General features: G+C 43.9%; 1 protein-coding gene across 14 annotated transcripts in view; it reads right to left on the bottom strand.

Moving 5' to 3' along the window:
- The window catches only part of GRB10 (growth factor receptor bound protein 10), a 203,482-nt gene that overhangs the window by 109,209 nt on the left and 78,827 nt on the right, over nt 1-15,446 (bottom strand). For 7 of the 14 annotated variants that reach the window (XM_054494418.2, XM_063667309.1, XM_063667311.1 and 4 more), the window contains one exon: nt 4,718-4,805. The exons of 4 other annotated variants lie outside the window; for them this stretch is intronic. Coding sequence is in view for 2 of the 10 variants with exons in the window: in XM_063667309.1 (XP_063523379.1) it covers nt 4,718-4,805 (88 nt within the window). In the remaining 8 variants the exon portion in view is untranslated. Of the gene's footprint in view, nt 1-4,717; nt 4,806-6,029; nt 6,214-15,446 lie in introns of all 14 variants that reach the window. 3 more of the 14 variants (XM_063667313.1, XM_063667310.1, XM_054494412.2) reach the window with 1 other exon arrangement.

The raw sequence follows: 15,446 nt of genomic DNA, 5'->3' as shown, positions 1-15,446 counted from the left end.
GCTTAGAGAATTCTTGCTCATTTTAAAAGTGCTAACATATCTGTGTAAATTTTCTATTTGGATAATTATTTGCAAAAAGACACATATTTCAGTCTTCCTTTCTAATGTTTACATTTTTGTTTCTTCATTTGCTTCTTTTATTACACTGTCTAAGACCTCCAGTGACAGCAGGCACCGCTGTCTAATTCTAGATGTTCATGAACATGACTCTAACAGTCTTCCATTATGTATGATGCAATGCTGTAGGTTTTTAACAAATGAACTTTAACAAGTTAAGGAGGTTTCTTTTCAGTACTAGTTGAGTACAAATTTTGTTATTATTTGTTATGTATTATAATGAGTGAAGAGTTGTATTAAATAGTTTTCTGCCAGGTGAAATGATTATCTTTTCCCCTTTAATTCTGACATATTCAGTGTGTTCACTGTTTTATGATAGTAAACCACCCCTGCACTATTATAATAAAACCAATTTGGTCATAACATTTGTTTCATTTACATTTCACTTAAGATAAGGTACTGAATTTGGTTCATTAGTGTTTTACTTAGACCTTTTGTTTTATGTTAAAATGTAAAATGGTATTGTAATTTTGATTTCTTGTACTGTTTCAAAGATACACAAACATGGCATGAATCGGAGATCTCTTGTCCTCTGTGTAAGCTGTTGTCCTCTGTGTTTAAGAGTGTACACACTCTTAAACTGTGTGTATAAAAAGAGAAATTGTTGGGGCCAGGCGTGGTGGCTCACGCCTGTAATCCCAACACTTTGGGAGGCCGAGGAGGGCAGATCACGAGGTCAGGAGATCGAGACCATCCCAGCTAACATAGTGAAACCCTGTCTCTACTAAAAAATACAAAAAAAAATTAGCCGGGCGTGGTGGCGGGAACCTGTAGTCCCAGCTACTCGGGAGACTGAGGCAGGAGAATGGCATGAACCCAGGTGGCAGAGCTTGCAGTGAGCCGAGATCTCACCACTGCACTCCAGCCTGGGTGACAGAGTGAGACTCCATCTCAAAAAAAAAAGAGAAATTGTTTGTTTCTTGAAAGTTTAATATCACTCATCTGCAAACCACTTGAGTATTTTTGAAGGTATAGTATTGATTACAATTTCTTCCAGAGCTGTTTCTCTATTACGATTTTATATTTCTTCAAGAGTCTATTTTGTTTTTACATTTTTGAAATAAATCATCTATTTCCGCCCGATTTCTATTTTTTCGTTCACAATTTTCTTGATGCTGTTTTTAAAACTTGCTAACGTGCTCTTAAGATGATTTTCTTGGGCACCTTTTGGCCTCCTGAGTGTCTGTGCTACAGGTTTGCTGTTATGGTCGTTTTTACAAAAGACTGGTGTTTGATTTTGTTCCTATTGGTACTCTATTTCAACAATTTCTGACTTTAATTTTTATAATTAATTCCTTCTACATTCCTTATTCTATTTCATTTCTGTAATTTCAATTTTTCTTTTTTTGAAGCTTAGAAAGTTAGCCTTACCACCTTTGCAGCAGTGTATGACTTTCCACCTGTTCTATGTTCACCTTCATTCAGTTCTAAATGATTGATATTTCCATTGCAATTTCCTCTCTAACTCATAAGTAAAATAAGAGTCGGTGTGTTTTAAAGTTTCCTCATGCATGTTTATGTGATTTGTTTTCAACTTTTTATGTTGACGTCTGATTTATTCACACTGGGTCAAAGAACAAGCCTTGCGTGAAATAGATTGCTTAAAATTTAGTGCAACTTTCTATATACAGTCAACTTTTCAAAAAGTTACACAGGTTTTAGAAAAGAATCAAGTCTCTGTTGGGTAGAGGGAGCTATGTGTGTCTATTAACTTGAGTTTGTTAACACTATCACGAATTGACTTGGAATTACTCCTACTATCTTATTTTGCATTTTGTTTAATATCTTTTTTCTCTTCACATCTTGTTTTTCTTCTGTTTTCTACTTGATGTTGTTTGACTGTTGTTGTTGTTTTTCATATATAATCCCTTATAGGTTGGGAACTATAGATTATATGCACATTCTTTTATTAATTACAGTCAATACTTTAGATGCACCTAATATTTTTAAATACACAATTGATTATTCATCACCTATTATTTTCCCATATGTGCCGTGTTTCCCTAGTATCCACATTCCTTCTTCCTTAAGAAGTACTTTTAATCATTCTTCTAGGCCAGGCACCGCGGCTCACACATGTAAACCAAGCACTTCCAGTGGTCGACATGGGAGGATAGCTTGAGGAGTTTGAGACAAGCCTGGGAAGCCTAGCGAGGACCCATCTCTACAAAATTTTTAAAACTAGCTGGGAGTAGTGGCGCACACCTGTAGTCCCAGATACTCAGGAGGCTGAGGCTGAAGGATCACTTGAGTCTAGGAGTTCAAGGCTGCAGTGAGCTATAAGCTGCTCTCTGGCCTGGGTGAGAGAGCAAAACTTGGTCTCTTAAAAAATAAAAATAAAATAATAATCATTCTTTTAGTGAAGACTGCCAGTGACACATTTTTTCTCAATCTTTGCCTGAGAAAGCTTTATTTGGCCTTCCCTAGTCAGTGATGTGTTGGCATAACATTGTAGATGGATGGTTATCTTCCCCCCTGCACTTGGGAGTACACTGCATTGCCTTCAGGCATTGCCCAGGGTGCCCAGGTCTTGCCTCATTTTGTCTTGTTGTGTTTCATAGTTTCTTGCCTTGTCTTACAGACATTATTCTTTCATGCACCTGTCTGAGCATTATGAACACATATTTCAAAGCCTTGGTCACACTTTTTTTTGTTGCATATAGGCTAAATTGGTAATCTCTTGGTTTTGTTGGCTATACCATATTTCTTAGTACGGGACTGCTTCATGTGCTTTTGGAATGCTGGTTTGCAGACTTGCCTTAGGTGGATTGTTTTGTTTCTCTTTTCCTGCCTCCCCCACCCCACTGAGTGGTCAAGTCAGGACAGTCTGGAGCTGCTGCCTCATGGAAGACTGTGAAGGTTGCAGTCTGTGTCACAGCACTGGGAGGCTGCTTGGGTTAGCTCTGGCTGCAGGGTTGCATCCACTCTGCCTGGCTGCCGGGTTGCATCCACTCTGCCTGGCTGCCTGGCCATGAGTTCACATGCACTACAATTCCTCCCAGGCAACGGCCCTTTTCCAGCATCTTTTGAAAAGAGGGGAGCCCCACCACAGCTCTCGGCTGGACACGGTGGGCCTGGCTCTGGCCCTGCTTCCCCAGTCACTGCCGGAGAAGGGAAAGCGCAGCCCTTTGTATTCCCTAGGACCTAGGCCAGCAGCACCTACGCCGCTTTGGGAGCCACAGCCCTGAGGGGATAGCACTATTCAATGCTCTGTGGACATACTTGGGTCTGAGCAAGGCTGAGTCCTTTTGGCTTTCCCATTTTACATGCTATGTGTATGTAAAATGATTGAGAGGTGGCCAATGTCAAGGGTGTGCTTAAAGGTATCAACCCTCTGGGTCACTGAGCAGAGGTAGGGTTCAATATAGTGACGTGTTCATCCATTCCTTTAAGCCCTGTTTCAGGTGTGGGGATACATCCGAGACTCAGTTTCAACTGTATACTGTGTAACTCCACATCAAGGAAGAGAACCAGCTCTCTTCTACACAGAATGTGCTCCACGTTCTGTGCTGCAAATGTCCCTTAATTGAACGACTTTGATATCTGTAGAATATTTGAATGTACAACTTAAAGACAAAGGATAAAAGGTAAGCCTTAAAAAGTTCTTTCAGTGTAATTTTTTCTGGTTTCCTAATTAAAGTATTAACCTAAGTTTTTATATGAGCATTAACACCAAGGCTTACATTATTTCCATTTAAATGAGATCATTTGTGAGCATACAACGTAACACGTTAAAATTTTCTTAAGTTTTGAAGTCAACACTAACAAATTGGTACCCTTTCCCCACATCATGTCATTTCAAAGTTTTCTAAAAGATGATCCTAAAATTATGCTTGCCACAGAAAACCTTGACAGCTTTTATGAATCTTCTAACAATTGAGAAAACATTGCTTTGACTTCATGGTCAGATCCCAGCTTTTATTTTTATAGTCAACCTTTCTCATTAAGTAATTTAAGATAATCAGAATATTCACATTCCCACCAGCTCTAGGACCTGTGATTTACTGTACTTAAACTCTCCAATAAGCCAAACAATGTGCCATGCGCACGTTTTGTTCTATCTAATCCTCAGGCTCCTCATCCTATGGCAAAGCTTCCATTTATTCAGTCTAATTTCCTAAGTAGTCTAATTTTCTAAAGGTAGTTCCCTTTCATTCCTTTCCCACAATGACCTCATTGGAAATTAAATATTAATAGAAGGAACAGAAAGAATCACAGAAAGGTAGAGAAAGACCAAGAGTACATACACCCAAAACCATCTTAATTGGAAACATAAAAATGCCAAAATCAAGAGGATTCACCTTGGAGTACCCTTCAATAGGTGACATCAAGTCGCCTTTCGGCTGAAACCTAGATAACTCGTATGAAACTGATCTTGAAGTTTTGCTCACTGAAGTTTGCTAATTGAAAGGAAATACATGAAGATATCAGAACCAAGGATCTTTCTCTATTTTGGAATTCATTGTCCTTAATGAGAAAAGAAGAACCAATGTTAGAATTGTAATCTATTAGTGTCAAGAGCAACATTTTAGAACATCAGATCTTGGCACTGCTGCAAAGCTAGAACTGGGAGTGTTCTTGTGTTTTGCTCATTCCTTACCCTGGTGATTCGCAAGTCGGTCAGACTGTGCAGGGAGTCCTGGTCCTGCCGGGTCTTGTTGACTGCGAGGTGTCTGCTCCACCTTGTCCTAAAGAAACAGGACCGCAGCAGAAAGGCTGTGAGTTCACAAGAAGCATCCCACACTTTTCAACACCCAGCTTCCCCAGCATTTCCTTTCTTCCTCAATTCCTTACTTCCTTTCCACTTACTTACTTTTTCCGTTTTCAATGATAGTTGTTGAAAACAGACTGCATAAGGGAAGCTAATCGTGAAAAGGTGCAAGTTTGGCAAAGGAGTTAAAAGTTACTCCTGTGTTTGGGCTTAAATAGCTTTCCCTGAATAGCAATTCAAAGAGAATTATTGCCAACTGCTCCATTTAGGCAGTGAATAGAAATAATTAACATTCCATGGAACACATGCATTTTCTGTAACAACTACAGGTAATCAAGTGCTGGGCGTTCTGTTACCTGGGACAGAAACATCTAGAGAGTGTTTTATAAATGGTTCCCTCTACAAAATGTTAAGGAGCTCGGTGGCATTTTTTTAGACATTAGTGTGAGAACAACACTTTCAGGCAAAATGTAAAACAGCAATATTATGATCCTAAGCCCATAATTCTAGAAACACACCTGCATGGGACCAGAAGCCAATGAAAGACACATTCAAATGTGGGGAAAGAAATATTATCAGTGACTAACTTGGGGTGGAGAGATGTCTGTTTTCTCTTATAGATTTATAAAAATCTTTGAAATCTTTATGATGCATATGTACTACTACTGTAATTAGAAAGGTTTGAACTGTGCCAAAAGTATAAGATGTGCCCCAAAACTACTATTAATACATTGTCACAAATATCATAGTTGACTTCAGCAAATTCCCTCCTATTCGTGCAAAAGAGACCTTCCAGATTGCAAACCGAAGCACGTGAAACATCCAGCATGCAAGGTGCTGGCAACAGCCAACATGCACACACAGCTCCCTCTGCCAAGCGGGGCTCCTGCCACAGAGGCGGCCACTGAGGCATGGGAAGGTGAGTTACCCTCACAACCCTCATCACCCAGTGGGTCCCGGCTGTTCTGGGTCTCGAGCTACAGGGTCCACACTCCTTCCCACCACTCTGCAGTGCTCAAAATGCCCAAGAAACTCAAAAGGCACATTGATTTCAACAAGGTGCCCAAGCAGCAGGCCTTGGGAATGTGACTCTTAATTTCTGCCTGAATGCTTCCCAGCAAGCAGTTTCTCTACCCAGAGCCCTCCTTGCTCACGCATGAAATGGGATGGATGCTCACTTCTCTGCTGCGTGCACACTGACCTGGGAGCAAACAGGTTTAGGTCTGGTCAACGCTGTGCTTCACGGACCACTCACAATGAGGGGAAGCAGAGGGTAGCCCAGGGGACAGACTCCAGCAGGGTCAGCTCACCCACATCTATCACTTAGAAGGAGGATGCTTGTTCCCTGGGAGGCAAAGTTGCGTTCACACCTTCCTCCAGAATATCTGGAGAAAACAAAATAAAACGAACAAAGCCCTAAGGAAGGGAGACATTTTCACCAGCTTCTCTCTTTTTCCCCTTTCAAAAGAAATAGCTTTCTTTTCATTTTTTAATCACAGATGTAAAACTTGCTAAGTATAAAAATTTGTATTTTTGTATGCTAAAAAATGAACAAAAAATTAAAACAGAACCTCTCTTTTTATCAGAATAACAAAAACAGAAACTACCATGTGCATCTATGCAATGTTTGGATTATTTGTAGAGAACATGCATACTCTATTTGAGTCACATGGGGATTACAAATGATCCTGATAAACACTGAATCATAATTATCTTCCACATATTGTGTTTTAATATCGTTTTTGAAATTTTTCAGGCCAACAATCATCATCTCTGTCGGCACTCTAGTGTACCCCACCAAGTAGAAGTGTAGTGTAATTCATTTCACCAATATCCTACTGATGAAAATACAGGTTGTTGGAAATGTAAGCTTTTGACTAAGAAAGAGGGGAAGGACAGTTTGGAGCACACAGTGTCTGGGAGGAAAGGGCAAGGTCCCCAAGAACCTCCGCAACAGGCACTGAGGAGGGAGCTGTGCTCCCCTGGCTATCTGAGAAGGTGGTACCTCCCAGCCCAGCCCCTCAAGTTCAGCCATCCCCCATCTAGTTTCTGCAATTCCATGGCCAACATTTCCCACCCAGTCTGCAATTTAGCATCTGAAATATTTTTCCTTTTCTGAATTTTACAACAATCTATGCAAAGAAAATTTTTATATAAATATCTAACCTAGAGTAGATAGAAAATTAGCCTAAATACTGTAACAGTGGGATAATAGCATTCCCGTGGTCTTTGCACCTTTGTTGTACATAACTAGACACTGTTGAAATGCGATTGTGTAAATAATTCTGTGTTTTCCTGTCCCTGTCTTCAACTATTTTAAAACTTAGGTAAATATCATTTTTTTCATATTCTAAACTACTCTAGTAGACACTCTGTAGTTGTTTTCAACTTTCAGACAGCATAAATAATGATCAAATAAACAAACACCTTCGAGCACAAAACTTTGTCCACATTTCTGATTATTTGCTTAGGATCCCTAGAAGTAGAAGGACTAGGCCAGAGGCCACGTGCACTTTTTTAAGATTCTAGATACACACAGTCAAACTCTTCTTCACACACTCACCCTTCTACCCGGAGTAGAGGCAACCGCCTGTTTCATAACACCCAAGCCAGCCAGTGACTGTTTATTTTTCTGGAATTTTTTTCTGGCTAATTCCAGAGGTAAGCAGCCGCCCCACCCTGTGGTTTTAATATGCAGGTCTATAATGCTGAGGTTGAACATTTTTCATAAGCGAATTAGACCTTTGTATTTCTTCTTTTGGGCTATCCTTTAACAGGTCAGCTAGACTAGATCCTGAGGGCACAAGGGGTTCCCCATAAAAAATGTCCATGAATGAATCACAACCCCGACACTCATCAGCTAAGGGTTTGGGGCCAGTTACCTGGATTCTCTGAGTCAATCTGCTCATCTGTTTATGATGGAAAACATCAAGCCAGGCTGAGCCCTGGGTGAGCACCCATCCCTGGTGGCCCGCTGGCCTCCCGACCCTGTCACTGAACACCGCTTGCTTCTACTTCTCCCATGATGAGCTTTTTACGCAGTAGGCAAGTAAGTTCATTCACATTTGTAGCAAATGTTTTTCCCACTTTGCATGTCTTTAAATTTAATTATACTTTTGATTCTTAAAAGTATAATCCAATCTAGTCAAGTTTATTGACCTTATCTTTTTGGCTCATCATTTAACCGTGAAAATGATTTGCAGCCTCTATCAAGAAAACTGAAAAACCTTCATTTGTGTTTTACTCTGATTTCTCTTCTGACTTGATGTATTACTCTTTCCTCTTCCTGACATTTATTTTGGGGGAAAGTAAAAGGAGAGAAAATACAATGACTCCTTCCCCCAAAAAGTAGTTCATCAGTTCTACCAGGCCCACTTAGCACCCAAGCCTTCCTTTTGTCTGATTTGGGAGGTCACCCTGCTCACGTGTTATAATCTTACACACATCCAAGTGTTTCTCAGCCACCTCCTCGCCGGTTCCACAGAGCTGCCCGCTCCCGGGCCGGCAATCCCACATTTTCCATTCTCACAGCCTGCCAACGTGTTTTCTCATCAGCAGAACATTTCCCCTCTTGCTTCTTTTATATGAATTCCTTAGTCATTTTCTTCCAAGCAAACATCAAAATAGTTTCAAAGTTTGCTTAAATTATTAAAACATCTCATCTGAAATATTTACTGCTATGTATGTGAATAATTACTACACACTGCTAATATGAATGTTGCTATTGGGTTGATCCCACAAACACTGAGAGACTATATTCAGAAGATATGCTACTCCACCTATTTCAAAGGGTGGGTGGGACCAGCCTCCAGATCACGCAGGGCCTGCACAGCCCTGCTCCAGGCCTGTCCTGCAAGAAGTCCTAAGGCCCTGCAGGTTAACAAGCCCCTTGGGTGCTTCCTGTGCACTGTGAGGTGTGAGGCCCATTCCTCTGTCAGATGACTGCTTTGCCCGAGACCTCCTCTTTTAAGCGCCAACCAGGCTCCACTGAGACATCTATTTAGAAGACAAGTAACTTGCAAACCTAATTTAAGGCAACCTTGTCTAAACAGTGTCACCAGATTTAGCAAATACAAATACAGGATGTCCAATTAAATTTGAATTTCAGATTAATAACTAATAATTTTTGGGTATAAGTATGTGGCAAATATTTCATGAGACTTATCCTTAAAACGTATTTGTAGCTTATCCGTAATTTAACTGGGGATATTATATTTTATCTTGCAACTCTATGCCTCAAGCACTGTTAAAATCTGACAGGCCTGCATGACAAAGTATGGCAGTAAGAACAAAATTTCAACAAGTGGCTCATCTGTTTATGAAATTCCAAGGTCAAAACAGAAACGTACCTTCTTTAATTCAATAGATAGACACTTCAGACATGAAGTCTGTTGTCTTGAGAAGCCAAGAAAGATTTCATGGTATGACAAATGATGATGATTGTAAAATAAAGCCAAAACACAAAAGGCGACAGGGAAAAAGTTAGCCACCATGGCACTAAAGATCATCCGGACACAGCTGGAAGGTAAGCGGCAAATGTCTACCCACCATTCAGAGGCAAACAGTGGCGCTTTGCCAGGTGCAGGGTAACGAACACAGGGACAAGAATAAAGGTTTATCATTGTGTTAGCTTGGTTTCCTCTCCAGGTTAGTTTTTGTTTGTCTGTGTGTCTGTTTCCCAGCCTCGCCCACTGGGGGAAGGACTGGGAAGGGAATGGGGGAGGCCCTGTGAGTCTGCTTTTTTTTTTTTTTTTTTTGAGACGGAGTCTCACTCTGTTGCCAGGCTGGAGTGCAGTGGTGTGATCTCGGCTCACTGCAATCTCCACCTCCCGGGTTCAAGCGATTCCCCTGCCTCAGCCTCCCAAGCAGCTGGGACTACAGGCATGCACCACCACACCCGGCTAATTTTTTGTATTTTAGTAGAGATGGGGTTTCACTATGTTGGCCAGGATGGTCTCGATCTCCTGACCTCATGATCCGCCTGCCTTGGCCTCCCAAAGTGCTGGGATTACAGGCGTGAGCCACAGTGCCCGGCCGTGAGTCCGCTTTTTACTCAGAGCCCTTAATCACTATGCTCTCTACCTCTAGGGGAAGGTAAAAGGATGGGAGAGGGCAGCCAAGCTCCTTAATTAAAGTCCCACAGGTCACTTCACTAATGCTGAACTTTCCCAAATCCACATGCTTTAGAAAAACTTGCCAAAGTCAGAATCAGCCCATCCCGCAGATCAGGGCAGAAACGCCACCTTCATAAAGATGAACATGAGAAGCCCTCCCTCTCCTGGGGTGACCCAGTCCCAGGCCCTGTGCTGAGTCATCTCCTGTAACAGAGCCCTCCAGTGGGTGAGGAGAATGGTTTCTGTCTGCTCCCCCGTCCTGTGCCGGGCAGTGAGTCTGCCTGAGCTGCATCGACCAACAGCTGGTCCTCTGGCCCCCAGTGGTGGGCGGCCGATGGAGCCAGGCCAGGCAGGAACATGGCCCGCGAGGCCAGCTGGGCTGTTCCTTCCGTAAGCCATGTTTTGGGGGTTGCACAAATGCCCCCTGGCCTCACTCCCTCTCCTTGCTAGCCCCAGGCTAGGACCCCACAACTCAGCTGCTTTCTCCGGACCCCTCCATTAAATTCTTTTTTTTGCTCCCCACCCCCACCCCGTGCCCTCCGGAGGGTGCCCTGCTGCAGACTGCCGAGACCCTGGCTAACAGAGGCAGGTGGCTTAACTTCCCTCACTCTGCGGAGGAAGGGCTGCAGGTTTCAAAGAGTACACATAAAAAGTGACTTGTGGGAGGAAGAAAATGGTGAGTTGTGCTGTGGACTCTGTGGGCATGCCTGTTAGGGTACCAGGTGGCCTGGTGTGGCTGGCTGGTCCTTACCTTGGAGAACATGGTAGAAATGCAGGCTCCCAGGCCCCAGCCAGAGCTGCTAAGTCAGGCCCATGATGGGGGACCCAGGTGTCTATGTGTGAACTGCCCTTCCTAATGTAATGTGACTCATACCTCCATGGTACTCTAGGAGCCACAACCCAGCTGGTTTTCCTTGACTCCCAAGTGACCGCTATATGCCTCTCACAGCACTCGGCCCTGGATGCTCACTATGTAGAATGTTCTCTACCCCATCCACCATGCACACCCCATCAACCCATCCTCAAGGCTCGTCCCTTTGGTACTTTCTCTGACAACCCCAATGAAAAGTCTACCTCCTCGTACCTTACCCAGCAGCCCTGCTTTAATTCCAAGTAGGAAGTAAAAAGGGTGAATGGATTGGTGCCCACCCTCTCCCCAGAAACGGGCCTCCTTGACTCATCCTCACAACCCTGGCACACAGCCCAGCCTCACCCCAAGATCTGGGGCAGGGAAGCCTCTGCCTCTCTGTGAGGATAGAGGGACAACAATGCTCCACGACCCACCTTTCAAAGCCCAGCCTTCAGCAAAAAGCATCACAAGGTAGCCTGGGCACAAAACAGCGGGGAAGCAGCCCCTACCACCAGTCACTAGCATTCCGTTTCAACTAGAGCATCAAATGCACTCTTGCCTCTGCTGGGTACCAACTAAACACTGCAAGATGCACAAGAGGAACCGGCCCCAGAGAACCAGGGTATGTTGTTCATTGGGCGATTCAGGCAGTTTTCTTATCTAAAAAGCGGGAGCAACGCACGGCTGGAGGGGCAGTGGGAAAACTGGATGAGAGGAGTGCCATCATCAGTGTGGCAGGCACCGCAGGTGACAAATGGAAGGACTGCACAGCAGGCCGGACACTGGCTCAGATCCCAGGCCCCCACATGCTGGTTAGTCCTGGGACTCAGGGCAACTGCCTCACCTTCGGGGTATCTCCACACCTTCCTGAGGCAGAACGACCACTTCATAGGTCACTTCTGAGGTTCAAATTAAAATAACATAAATAAAGGGCTTGCCCAGCAACTAAAGGTACTGAGTGTTCTGTAGACAGCGGGCACTGGCCTTACTACGGAACACAGGGCCGGCAGCTTGCATAGGAGGTCTCTCTCTCCCTCTCTCTACAGTGGGTATCACGTGGCTGTGTCCTCAGCCTGCCCTGTGTACAATATTTTCAGAACCCGGAGAACGGCACAGAAAGCACACTTAATAACTCCACTAAGGTAAACAAAGACCAATGCCACAGAGAACAGAATGACAGGGATTCGAAATGTCTTCCACCTGGGAGAATGCCCGATCATAACCTAACGGGCTTAACAGGGATCAACTTTAAACATTACAGGTATGCAAAAACAACCAACCAAATTAAAAAAAAAAAAAAAAAGCAACAGATGAGAACAGTGGATGAGAACTGCTCCTGAGGGTGCAGTTAAAAGGGGCTCTTCCAGCCCTCCCCCACCCCCCAAAACCCTCTCCTGCAGCTACCCTCAGATTTTTGATGCAAAGGCAAAGGAGAAGACGCAATCCTACACGACCCACCATCCGGGTCCCAGAGCTCCTTGGGGCCTTCCTGCAGGTAGTTTCCCAAACCCCTCCTGCCCAGCCAGGGATATCAGCTGAGACGGGTGGGGCACATTGCTGGAGTCCACCCAAGGGCGCTGAGTCTGCAGATGAACATGTGAACTGCCACAGGGATGGGGTTTGTCATTTCACACAGGATGCACTTAAAGAAGTAAAATGTTTCAAACCGCAAGTCTATTAAGCTATTGCAGCCCAAGTGAAGAGTGACTACCTGTGTCACCTGCATTTTGAAAGTGGAGGCATCACCCAGCTCATCAGTTCCCTTCCAACGCCTGATACCCTCTCCACCAACTGCACATATGCCTGCTCTAGAACTCTGAACACACACAAGCCATCAGATACAGTGTAGTTACAGATTTCACAACTACCCTCCCTCAGCCATGTAATTATACTTTTATTAAATATTAATGTAAAAATGGCAGGGATTCTACTAATATTATAGTTCCTGGGTACCAGGTACAGTGCTAGACAGTTTACACACATTCCCACTTAAATCCTGTCTCTAATGGGTACTGTTGCTACCTCATCTTTACAGATGAGGAAAAAGGAGGACAGCAGCTTGCCCAGCGAATCACATCTCATAAGCATGGGTATGAAGAAACCCATTGGGGCTGAATCAGAGAACATGTCCTTAACAACCGAGCTACGGGTAACTACAAAATCTGTCACTCAGAGAATTCCTAAAACATGCAGAAACTCCACAAGGCTGAAAAAGGCTGAAAAAAAAATTCCTAAAACATTAGTGAACTTGGTAAAAGCTGCAGTATCAGCACTCCTATTCTGCCAGTTGCAAGGTGTGCAAAACTAGTCCCTCAAATGGAAATAACCCTCATAATAAATGAGCCAGAGCCATTTTTCTCACCCAAAGTGACACTGCCTGTTTTGATATTATACTTTATGTCTATGCAAGAGGAAAGGGAGCAAGAGGTTTTTAAGCAGAGATTTCAGTCAAACTGATCCTTAAACCAAAACAAAAGCTGCTTCCAAAAGCCTGAGATGGGGAAAAAGAAAACTCAGCAGGCCAGGTGTCTCGTATCAAGGAACAAGGGGAATGCTCTTTACTTACAATTGTATTCACACAGGCTGCTGAGGCCGACATGAAAATATCTGGGCAAGCCCTGGTCAGAGTACAAAAAAACTTTTCTCCCAAATGGTAAGAATGCCTGGCCTGGCAGGGAAAATACCACCACATAAAAAATGATCACATTTTCACTAAAATCATATGGCCTAAAAAACACACATATCAGTGGCTTGTACTCCATATTCAGGCACTTATTTCCACATAACTACCTCCAAGTGCGGCCATTCTTGAATTAAAAGCAAAAGTAGTGCATGAGCTGCCTCACTTTAACCATCCACTCTGCAGTGTTCAGCACAGAAACATCAATTCCGGTTATTCACAAGGGGAGGAGTCTATCAATCATTTACATTTTAAACAGCTCTACTGAGATATAAATTACATAACATAAATTTCATCTGTTGGAAGTGTACAAACCAATGAATGTTAGTATAATTAAGGATCTGTACAACCATCGCCACAATCTAATTTTAGAACATTTCCATCACCCTACAAAGAAACCTCCTGCCCAGAGCCTGTCAATCTTGACAAATGGTTTTCCCAAAATAAAATGCCTTTGCCAAGTCAGTTTTGTTCCTGTTTTTGGATCCGGTATTCCCACATCAATGAGGCACTTTGGCTGAAAGGGGGACAGCACTAGCTCTAGAATTTCTACAGAAGAGTAGCTATATGACCTTGCGGAAGACATTAAACCACCCTGTGTGAGTATAACCTCCAAGGACTATTGAAGATTTAGTGTGATCACGCATGGAAAGCACAGCTCAGTAAATCTCAGCTGCTATTTTTACTACTGCCACTACTGCCCCTGCCTCCTCTTCCTCTACCGTCACTACCTCCCCTCCCAACATTTCCACCAGCACTCCACCCCTTCCCACCACCTCCTTCCATCTCCATCACTTCTACTGCCACATCAGCTCCTCCTCTACCTTCTCCACCTCCTCCACCGCCACCTCCATCTCCTCTACCACCCCCACCATCATTTCACTACCACCTCCATCATCACCTCCAGCACTTCAACCAACTCCTCTACCATCTCCACCATCTCCTCTACCATCTCCACCATCACCTCCACTTCCTCCACCATCACCTCCACCTCCTCTGCTACCTCTATCACCTCTACCTCCTCCACTATCTCCATCCTCACCTCTACCTCCTCCACTTCCTCTACGACCTCCACCATCACTTCCACCATCTCCACCATCACCTCCACCTCCTCCATCCTCACCTCCCCCTCCTCTACTATCACATCACCTCCACCTCCTCCATCCTCACCTCCACCATCACTTCCACCATCTCCACCATCACCTCCACCTCCTCCACTTCCTCTACCACCTCCACCCTCACCTCTAGCTCCTCCTCCTCCTCCACTACCTACCCCTTCATTACCACTTCCACCCATTCCATCACCTCTACTACTTCCCACCACCCTTCACCTCTTACATCTCCAACACCTCCATTGCTACCATCACATCCACCTCCACACTCTTCATTATCTCTATTTCCTCCTCCCACTCCACCACCACCCTCTACCATCATCTCTACCTCTTCCCCCCTACCTTCACCCCTCCCCACCACTTCCTCCATCCCCAACTTTAACAAAAAGGCAACTATTCAGACACCAAAATATCCACACATATTAACATAATATTAATTTGTTAGAATAGTCAACATGTAGCAGTACCTTAATCAATTATGAGTTCTAGAGTAACTTAACAGTCTGAGAAATTAGAAGATCAGAATCTCTAAACTACCCACTTAATAACGCTGACAACACAATCTTTAAAGTACTACAAGACAATCAGTGACGATGCAAGTTACAGTCAAATTATATTTATATACTTTAAACATAACTTGAGGCCAGGCGCAGTGGCTCACGCCTGTAATCCCAGCACTTTGGGAGGCCAAGGTGGGTGGATCACGAGGTCAGGAGATCGAGACTATCCTGGCTAACACGGTGAAACCCCGTCTCAACTAAAAACACAAAAAATTAGCCAGGTGTGGTGGCGGGCGCCTGTAGTCCCAGCTACTCAGGAGGCTGAGGCAGGAGAATGGCATGAACCCGGGAGGCGGAGCTTG

The sequence above is a fragment of the Pongo pygmaeus genome, chromosome 6, assembly GCF_028885625.2.
Source record: "Pongo pygmaeus isolate AG05252 chromosome 6, NHGRI_mPonPyg2-v2.0_pri, whole genome shotgun sequence".
In the NCBI taxonomy this organism is placed as follows: Eukaryota; Metazoa; Chordata; class Mammalia; order Primates; family Hominidae; genus Pongo; species Pongo pygmaeus.
Note: the sequence above shows the minus strand (reverse complement) of the source record. Positions and strands in the feature narration are given on the sequence as shown.